At 63.9% G+C, this 9,636-nt stretch overlaps 1 protein-coding gene and 1 pseudogene across 1 annotated transcript; both read right to left on the minus strand.

The window, feature by feature from the left end:
- Positions 1–199: 199 nt before the first annotated feature.
- LOC124030443 lies at positions 200–1,231 on the minus strand (annotated as a pseudogene).
- Positions 1,232–5,909: 4,678 nt separating this feature from the next.
- Positions 5,910–7,895, minus strand: LOC124030442 (putative protein TPRXL). Its single transcript, XM_046341783.1, has 3 exons — positions 7,735–7,895; positions 6,365–6,544; positions 5,910–6,249 (listed from the first exon to the last, which is right to left on the minus strand). The coding sequence occupies exons 1-3, from the start codon at positions 7,893–7,895 to the stop codon at positions 5,910–5,912; spliced, it is 681 nt and encodes a 226-aa protein (XP_046197739.1).
- Positions 7,896–9,636: the final 1,741 nt, after the last annotated feature.

The raw sequence follows: 9,636 nt of genomic DNA on the forward strand, positions 1-9,636 counted from the left end.
TTCTGCTGCTGCTGCTGGTTGCTGCTTGTAGCAGCTGCTGGGACTCCTAACGGCAACGCGCTGCTGCTGTTGCTGCTGCTAGCGGCAGCTGCTGCTGCAGCAGCAACGGCTGCTGGACTGCAACGGCAACGCGACTGCATGCTGTTTGGCTGCTGCTGCAGCAACGGCTGCTGGTGATGCTATCATCATAACGCTGCTGTTAGCCAGCAGCAACGCTGCTGCAACGCGCTGCGAGCTGCTGCTGCTGCTGCTGGGACTGCTGCTGCAGCAGCAGCTGCTGGTGCTCGCTGCTGCTGCTGCTGGCTAACGCTGCTGCTGCTGCAGCGGCTACTGCTGCTGGCCTGCTGGCAGCAGCAACTGCTGCTGCTGCAGGCTGCTGGCACGCTGCTGCTAGCAACAACTGCTGCTGCTGCTGGCAACGGCAACAGCTGCTGACTGCTGCTGCGACTGTCGCTGCTGGGCACTGCTGCCAGCAGCAGCTGCTGCTGCTGCTGCTGCTGCTGCTGTAGCAACGGCTGCTGCTGCCTGTGCTGCTTGCGGCACAACAGCTTAACGCTGGTTCTGCTGCTGTCCTCCTGGCTGCTGGTTGCTACTGCTGTAGCTACTGTTGCTACTGATGCTGCTACTGATGCTGATGGAAGTAGTGCTGCTGAGTTGGCGGCCACTGCTGCTGCAGCTGCTGGTGCTGCTCGCCAACTTAACGCTGCTGCTGGTTGGCGATTAACACTGGGACTGCCCAGCAGCAGCGCGACTGCTGTGGCAGCAGCTGCTGCTGCTGGTTGGCTGGGTCTTTGCTGGGATATCATAACAGCTGCTGCTGCTGCTGTAACGGCTGCTGGGACTGCTCATAACAGCAACTGCTGCGCTGGTTGGTGCTGCTAGGACGCAACAGCAGCTGCAGCTGCTGCCAGCAACGGGCTGCTGCTGCTGGTTAACGGATTAACGCTGGGACTGCTCATAACCACGCTGCTGCTGCCCAACGGCAACAACGCTGGGACTGCTCCCAGCAGCGCTGGCTGCTGCTGCAACGGCAGCTGCTGGTCTGCTAGCAGCAGCGCAGCTGCTGGGACTGCTAGCAACGGCTGCAGTGCTGCTAACGTTGGCTGCTGCTGCCAACAGCAGCTGCTGCTGCGCAGCAGCAACTGCTGCTGCTGCCAACAGCTGGCTGCTGGGTGCAACGGCAACGCTGCGACTGCTGCTGGCAACGGCAGCTGCTGGTGACTGCTATCATCGCTGCATGCTGCTGTTGCAGCGGCAGCGGCTGCTGCTGCTGCTGCTGGGACTGCTGCTGCTGGCAACTGCTGCTGCGTGCTGCTGCTGCCAGCGGCTGCTGGTGCTGGCTACGTGCAGCAGCTGCTGCGCAGCTGCTGCTGGCAACGCTGCTGCTGCTGCAGCAGCAGCTGCAACGGTTGCTGCTGCTGCTGCTGGCAGCTGCTGCTGCTGCTAACGGCTGCTGCTGCAGCAACTGACTGCTGCTGCTGCTGCTGGGACTGCTGCTGCTGCTGGCAGCTGCTGCTAGCTGCTGCTGCTGCTGCTGCGCCAACGGCTGCTGGCTGCTGCTGCTGCTGCCAGCAGCAGCTGCTGGTGCTGCTGCTGCGTCATGGCAGCTGCTGGTTAGCTGCTGCTGCCAGCGGCTGCTGGTGCTGCTGCGCAACGGCTACGCTGGTGCTGCTGCTGTCGCTAACTGCTGCTGGGACCTGCTGCTGCTGGCAACGCTGCTGCTGGCAGCAGCGGCAGCGGTGCTGCTGCTATCGCTGGCTGCTGGCTGCTGCAACGGCAGCTGCTGCTTAACGGCTGCTGCGGCAACCGGCGACAACAGCAGCTGGCAGCTGCTGGTTGCTGCTGCTACGCAGCGGCTGTTGCTGCTGGCAACGCTGCTGCTAGCGCAGCAACAGCGGCAGCTGCTGCTAGCTGCGGCAACGCAACTGCTAGCGGCAGCTGCTGGTTGCTGCTGCTGGTGCTGCTGGTGGCAACGGCTGCTGCGACAACGGCTGGCAGCTACAGCTGCTGGCAGCAGCACGCTGCTGCTGGCAACGCTGCTGCTGCTGCTGCAGCTGCTGCAGCGGCAACAGCTGTTTGCTGCTGCTGCTAGCAGCTGCTGCTGCTGCTGCTGCTGCTGCGCTGCTGCTGCTGCTGCTGTTACCTGCGCAGCTGCTGTTGCTGCTGCTGCGACAGCTGCTGGCTGCTGGCTGCTGCTGCTGACAGCTGCTGCTGGTAGCTGCTGGCTGCTAGCTGCTGCTGGCAGCAGCGCTGCTGGCAACTGACTGCTGCTAGCAACTGGCTGCTGGTTGCTGCTGCTGCTCATGGCAACAGCTGCTGCTGGCAACAACGCTGCTGCAGCTGCTGCTGCTGCTGCTGCTGCTGGCAGCGGCGATGCTGCTGCTGCTACGGCTGCTGCTGCTGCTGCAACGGCTGCTGGTTGCTGCTGCTGCTTAACGGTTGCTGGTTGGCAGCTGCTGCCAGCAACTGCTGCTAACAGCTGCTGCTGCGGCAGCGGCTGCTGGTTGCTGCTGCTGTCATGGCCGGCAGCTGCAGCGGCAGCGGCAGCAGCTGGCAACGCGACTGCAGCTGCTGCTGCTGCAGCGGCAGCTGCTGCTGCTAGCGGCAGCACGCTGCTGCTGCTAGCTGGCTGCTGGTGCTTGCTGCCAACGGCAGCACGCTGGTGCTGCTGCTGCTGGGACTGCTGCTGCTAGCAGCAGCGCTGCTGCTGGCTGCTGCTGCTGGCAGCTGCTGGTGCTGCTGCTGCAACGGCTGCTGGCTGCTGCTAGCAGCAGCTGCTGGTTGCTGCTGCTCATCGCTGCTGCTGGGACTAGTGCTAGCAGCAACAGCTGCTGCTGCTGGCAACAGCTGCTGCAGCTCGCTGCTGCAACAGCTGCTGCATGGCTGCTGACTGCTGCAGCGGCGGCTGCTGGTTGCTGCTGCTGCTCATGGCAGCTGCTGCTGATAGCAGCAGCGCTGCTGCTGCTGCTAGCAGCAGCTGCTGCAGCAACGCTGCTGCTGCTGCGCAGCAGCAGCAGCGCAATGCTGGTGCTGCTGCTGGCAACGCTGCTAATGCTGGTGCTGCTTAACGCTGCTGCTGCTGCTGCTGGCAGCAGCAGCTGCTGCTAATGCTGGTGCTGCAGCAGCAACGGTTGCTACTACTACTGCTGTAGCAGCTGCTGCTGCTAATGCTAGTGCTGCTTTGCTGCTGGTGCTGCTAATGCTCGCTGCTGCTGCTGCTGCTGCTGCTGCTGCTGCTGCTGCTGCTGCTGCTGCTGCTGCTACTGGTGCCAGCTGCTGCTCACGTTCACTGCTGCTACTGCTGCTGCTGCTGCTGCTAATGCTACTGCCAGCAGCAACGCTGCTGTGCTAATTGCTGCTGCTGTATGCGGTGCCTACCTGCTACTGCTGCTGCCCAGCAACGGTTGCTGCTGCTACTGCTGCAGCAGCAACACTGCTGTGCTGGTGCTGGCAACGGCTGCTGGTGCTGCGCTGCTGCTGGCAACAGCTGCTGCTGCTGGCAACGGCAACAGCTGGCTGCTGCGCAACAGCTGGCTGCTGGTGCTGCTGCTGCTGCAACGGCTGGTGCTGCTGCTGGCAACGTGCTGGCTGCAGCAACAGCTGCTGCTGCTGGCTGCTGCTGCCAGCGGCAGCAGCTGCTGCTGCTAGCAGCGGCAACGCAACGGCTGCTGCTGCTGCTGGCAGCAGCTGCTGCTGCTGGCAGCAGCTGCTGCTGCTGCTATGGCAACGCTGGTGGCAACATGCTGCTGCTGCTGCTGCTGCTGCATGCTGCTGCTGCTGCTGCTGCTGCCAGCAGCAGCGGCTGCTGCTGCTGCTGCTGCTGCTGCTGGCAGCAGCGGCTGCTGTTGCTGCTGCTGCTGCGACAGCGGCTGCTGGCTGCTGCTGCTGCTGCTAACGCTGCTGCTGCTGCTGCTGCTGGCAGCGACTGCTGCTGCTGCTGCTGACTGCTGCTGCTAGCTGCTGCGCTGCTGCGGCATGCTGTTGCTGCTGCTGCAACAGCGGCAGCGGCTGCGTTGCTGCTGCTGCTGCGCTGCTGCTGCTGCTGGTTGCTGCTGCTGCGGCAGCTGGTGCTGCTGCAGCGGCTAGCCAGCTGCTGCTGCTGCGACAGCAGCAACAGCAGCTGGCAGCGGCTGCTGCTGCTGCTTAAGCTGCTGCTGCCAGCTGGCTGCTGCTGCTGCTGCTGCAACAGCAGCAACGCGCTGTTTGCTGCTGCTGCTGCTCAGCTGCTGCTGCTGCTTAACGCTGCGTTGCTGCTGCTGCTCGTGCTGCTGCTAACGCAGCGGCAGCTAGCTGCTGCTGCTGCTGCTGCACAGCAACGGCTTAGCTGCTGCTGCTGTAACGGCTGGCTGCTGCTGGCAGCGGCTGCTGCTGCTGCTGCAGCGGCAGCGCTGCTGCTGCTGCTGGCAAGCGGCTGCTGGTGCTGCTGCTGCTGCTGGCAACGCTGGTGCTGCTGGCAACAGCTGCTGGTGCTGCTGCTATGCCAGCGCTGCTGGGACTGCTGCTGCAGCAGCGGCAACGCTGCTGGTGGCACGGCACGCTGCGACTGCTGCGGCAACGGCTGCTGGTTGCTGCTGCTGCTCGCGGCAGTGCTGCTGCTGCTGCTAACGCTGCGCTGCTGGCAACGCTAGCTGCTGCTGCTGCTGCTGCTGGCAGCAGCTGCTGCTGCAACGGCAGCTGCTGCTGCTGCTAACAGCAGCTGCTGGTTGCTGCTGCGCAGCGGCTGCTGGTGCTGCTGGCAACTGGCTGCTGCTGCTGCTCAACGGCAGCGCAGCTGCAACGCAGCAGCTGCTGCTGCGCAGCAGCTGCTGCGTATGCTGCTGCTGCAGCAACAGCTGCTGCTGCTAGCAGCGGCGGCTGCTGCTGCTGCTGCTGCGCAGCAACGCTGCTGCAACAGCTGCTGCTGCTGCTAGCAGCAGCTGCTGCTGGCAACAGCGGCTGCTGCTGCTACGGCTGCTGCTGCTGCTGCTGCTGCTGCTGCTGCTGACTGCTGCTGGCAGCTGGTGCTGCTGGCAGCGGCAGCTGGTGCTGCTGCGGCAACGGCAATGCAGCTGCTGCCGCTGCTGGCAGCGGCAGCTGACAGCAGCGGCTGCTGCTGCTGCTGCTGTGCTGCTGCTGCTGCTGCTGCTACTGCAACTGCGGCTGTTGCTCACTGCTGCTTGCTGCTGCTGCTGCTATTGCTGCTGCGGCTGCTGCTGCCAGCGCTCGCTTGCTGCTGGCAGCAACAGCAACAGCTGCTGCTGCTGCTGCGGCAACGGCTGCTGCTGCTGCTGCTGCAACGGCTGCTGGTTGCTGCTGCTGGTCAGCTGCACGCAACGCTGCTGCAACGGCTGCTGCTGCTAACGGCTGCTGCTGCTGCTGCTGCATGCTGCTGCCAGCAGCGGCTGCTGCGCAGCAGCTGCTGCTGCACAGCGGCAACGGCTGCTGCTGTAGCAGCAGCTGGCTGCGGCTGCTGCTGCAGCAGCGCTAATGCTACTGCTGCTGTGCTTGCTGCTGCTGCTGCTGCTACTGGCAACATATGTGCTACTGCTGCTGCTTCTTAACGCCTTTGCTAATGCTGCTGGCAACAGACTGCTAATGCTGGTGCTGCCCAGCAGCAGCAACGCTGCTGTGCTACTGGTGCTGCAGCTGGGGCGGCGTTGTGCTGCTGGTTGCTGCTGCGGCGTTGCTGCTACTGCTACTGGGCTGCTGCTGCTGCTGCCCAGCAGACGGCGTTATTGCTACTGGTGCTGCTGCTGGCGGCGTTGACTGCTGGGTGCTGCTACTGCTGCTGCTGCTATGCTAATGCTAGACTGATGTTGCTACTGCTAATGCTACTGCGTTACTGTAACAGCAACTGCTGCTAATGCGTTATGCTGCTGCTAGCTGCACTAATGCTACGCTGCTGCTGCTGCTGGGGCAGCGCTGTGCTACTAGGCTGCTGCTGCTGGAGCGGCGTTGCTAATGCTGGCAGCAGCTGCTGCTGGCGGCGACGTTGTGCTGCTGGTTACTGCTGCTGGAGCGGCGTTGCTGCTGCTGCTACTGGAGCGGCGTGTGCTACTGCTGCTGGGCGGCGTTGATGTGCTGCTGCTGCTGGGCGGCGTTGTGCTGCTGGTGCTGCTGCTGGACGGCGTTGCTGCTGCTGGAGTGATGTGCTGCTGCTGCTGGGCGGCGTTGTGCTGCTGGTTAACGCTGCTGGAGACGGCGTTATCTGCTGCTGGAGCTGACGATGTGCTGCTGCTGCTGGAGCGGCGTTGACGCTGCTGGTTGCTGCTGCTGGGGCGGCGTTGTGCTGCTAGTTGCTGCTACTGGGCGACGTTGTGCTGGTGCTGCTGCTGGAACTGACGTTGTGCTGCCAGTTGCTGCTGCTGGAGCGGCGTTGTGCTACTGGTGCTGCTGCTGGGCAGCAGCGTTGCTGCTGGTGCTGCTGCTGGAGCTTGGCGTTGTGCTGCTGGCTGCTGCTGCTGGCAACGGCGTTATTGCTGCTGGTGCTGCTGCTGGCAGCCGCTGGTTATGCTGCTGCTGCTGCTGCTGCTGCGGCTGCTGCCTGCTGCGGCAGCAGCAGCTGCTGCAGCAGCAGGCGTTGCTAATGCTGCTAGTGCGCCCAACGGCTGCTGGAGCGGCTGCTGCTGCTACTGGGCTGCTGCTGCTGCTGCGCTGCTGCTGCTGCTGGTGCTGCTCACGTTGCTGCTGCTGCTGCTGCTGCTGCAGCAGCAGCTGCTGCTGCTGCTGCTGCGGCAACGCTGCTGCTGCTGCTGCTGCTGCTGGTGCTTGCTACTGCTACTGCTGCTGCTGCTGCGGCAACTGCTTTGCTGCTGCTGCTGCTGGTGCTGCTGCTGCGTCATAATCGGCAGCGCTGCTGCTGGCTGCAGCAACAGCAGCGCTGCGACGCTGCTGCTGCTGCTGCAACGGCAGCTGCTGCAGCAGCAACAGCTGCTGCTGCTGGTGCTGCTGCTGCCAACAGCGGCAGCTGCTGCTGGCAACGCTGGCTGCTGCAATGGCAGCAGCGGCAGCTGCTGGTGCTGGTGCTGCTCTGGCAGCTGCTGGTGCTGCTGCTAGCGGCAGCTGCTGCTGCTGGCAGCGTGCTAGCAACAGCGGCAGCTGCTGGTGCTGCTGCTGCCTGCTGGCAGCGGCTGCTGGTGCTGCTGCTGCTCTGCAACGCTGCTGCTGCAGCAATGCTGCTGGCAACGCGGCTGCTGCAGCAGCAGCTGCTGGTGCTGCTGCTGCTAGCTGCTGGTGCGTGCTGCGACAGCAGCAGCTGCTGCTAGCAGCTGCAGCAGCGGCTGCTGTTGCTGCTGTGGACGGCTAGCAGCAACGCTGCTGCTGCTGCTGCTGCCAGCTGCTGCGCTGCTGCTGCTGCTGGCAACGCTGCTGTTGCTGCTGCTGCTGCTGTTGCTGCTGCTGCGACAGCGGCAACAGCAGCTGCTGCTGCAACGGCTGCTGGTGCTGGCAGCAGCAACGCTGCTGTAACGGCTGCTGCCTGCTGGCAGCTGCTGGTGCTGCTGCTATCATGGCAGCTGCTGCTGCTGCGGCAACAGCAGCAGCTGCTGACTGCTGCTGCTGCTGCCGGCAACGCACTGCTGCTGCTGCTGCAGCAACGCTGCAACAGCAACGCTGGGTGCTGCTGCTGCTCAAAGCGGCAGCATGCTGCTGCTGCTGCGACAGCTGTTGCTGCTGCTGCGACAGCGGCTGCTGGCTGCTGCTGCTGCTCGCTGCTGCTGCTGCTGCTGCTGCAGCAGCGGTGCTGCTGCTGCTAACAGGTGCTGCCGCCTTGCTGCTGCTGCTGGCTGCTGCTTGCTGCTGCTGCAGATTGCTGCTGCGCGACGTTCGCTCACTGCTGGCTGCTGCTGCTGCTCAGCAGCAGCTGCTGGATGCTGCTGCTGCTGCTGCGGCAGCGTGCTGGTGTTGCTGCTGCTCATGGCAGCTGCTGGTTGCTGCTGCTGCTGCGCAACGCTGCTGCTGATGCGGCAGCTGCATGCTGCTGCCGCAACGGCAGCTGCTGGTGCTGCTGCTGCTCGCCAGCAGCTGCTGGTGCTGCTGCTGCTAACGGCTAGTGCTGCTGGCGCTAGCTAGCAGCAGCAACAGCGGCTGCTAGCAGCAGCTGCTGCAGGCTGACTGCTGCTGCTGCTGGCGACAGCGCTGCTGGTTGCTGCTGCTGCTCGTAACGCTGCTGCTGTGACGGCGGCAGCAGCGGCAACCGAGCTGCTGCTGCTACAGCTGCGGCAGCGTGACTGCTGCCAACGCTGCGGCAGCTGCTGCTGCTGCTGCTGCTGCTGCTGACTGCAGCAACGCTGGCTGCTTAACAGCTGCTGAGCTGCTGCTGCAACGGCTGCTGCTGCTGGCTGCTGCTGCTGCTGGCAGCGCTGCTGCTGCTGCTGACAGCAGCGGCGGCTGCTGGTTGCTGCTGCGCGACGACAGCGGCAGCAACGGCGCTGTACCTGCTGCTGCTGCTGAACAGCAGCTAGCTGCTGCTGGCAGCAACTGCTGCTGCTGCTGGCTGCTGGCAACGTGCTGCTGCTGGTTAACGGCAACATGCTGCTGCGGCTGCTGCGCGGCAGCAGCAACAACAGCTGCTGCTGCTGCGCAGCAGCAACCTGCTGCTGCTGCTGCTGTTGAACGACTGCTGCTGCTGCTGCTGCTTGCTGCTGGTGCTGCTGCTGCTGCTGCTGTTTGCTGCTGCTGCGGCTGGCAGCGGCAGCAGCAGCGTTTGCTGCTGCTGCTGATAGCAGCGCTGCTGCAGCAACAGCATGCTGCTGCGACAGCGGCAGCTGTTTGCTGCTGCTGCGAAACTGCTGCTGCTGCTGCTGCTGCTGCTGCTGCTAACGGCAACAGCGCGCTGCTGCTGCTGCGCAGCGCTGCTGCTGCTGCTGCTGGTTACGCTGTTGCTGCTGCTACCAGCGCAGCAGCAGCAGCTTGCTGCTGCTGCTGATTAGCAGCGGCTGCTGCTGCTGCTGCTGCTGCAACTGCTGCTGCCGGCTGCTGCAGCTGCAGCTGCTGCTGCTGCGCTACAAGCTGCTGCTGCAACGGCAACGGCGGCAGCTGCGTGTTGCAACTGACTGCTGCTGCTAACGGCTGCTGCTGCTGCTGCGCAACGGCTGCTGCTGCTGCTGCTAACAACAGCTGCTAACGCTGCTGCTGCTGCTGCTAGCTGCTGCTGCTGCTGCTGCGCTGCTGCTGGTTGCTGCCAGCAGCTGCTCACTGCTGCGCTGCTGCTGGCTGCGGCTAACAGCACGCAACTGCTGCGTCTGCTGCTGACTGCTGCTGCTGCTGCGCGACAGCAACGCTGCTGCTGCTGCTACTGCTGCTGCTGCTACTGCTGCTGCTGCTGTTGCTACTACTGCTTGCTGCTGCTGCCTACTACTGCTGCTGCTGCTGACTACTGCTGTACTACTGCTACTGCTGCTACTACTGCTACTCATGCTGCTGACTATTGCTGCTGCTCATACTGCCTGACTACTACTGCTACTCATGCTGTTGCCTACTACTGCTCATGCTGCTGTGCTCTGCTGCTCATGCTGCTGCTGCTGACATCTGCTCATACTGCATGCTACTACTACTCATACTGCTGCTGCTACTGCTGCTCATGCTGCTGCTGCTACAGCTGCTACTGCTGCTGCTACTACTACGACTGCTGCTGCTACTACTATTACTACTACTACT

The sequence above is a fragment of the Oncorhynchus gorbuscha genome, unplaced genomic scaffold (genome assembly GCF_021184085.1).
Source record: "Oncorhynchus gorbuscha isolate QuinsamMale2020 ecotype Even-year unplaced genomic scaffold, OgorEven_v1.0 Un_scaffold_11573, whole genome shotgun sequence".
Lineage (NCBI taxonomy): Eukaryota > Metazoa > Chordata > Actinopteri > Salmoniformes > Salmonidae > Oncorhynchus > Oncorhynchus gorbuscha.

Coding starts and splice junctions, on each gene's coding strand:
- LOC124030442 (XM_046341783.1), bottom strand. CDS start 7,895: ATGAGCAGCAGCAACACCAGCACGCTGCCGCAGCAGCAGCAGCAGCAT. Junction 6,545..7,734: donor GCAGCAAGGCGGCAGCACCT/GTTAGCAGCAGC, acceptor CTGCTGCTGCAG/CAGCTGCTGCTGCCGCAGCA. Junction 6,250..6,364: donor GCTGCCCAGCAGCAGCACCA/GTAGCACAACGC, acceptor CCGCCCCAGCAG/CAGCAACCAGCAGCGTCAAC.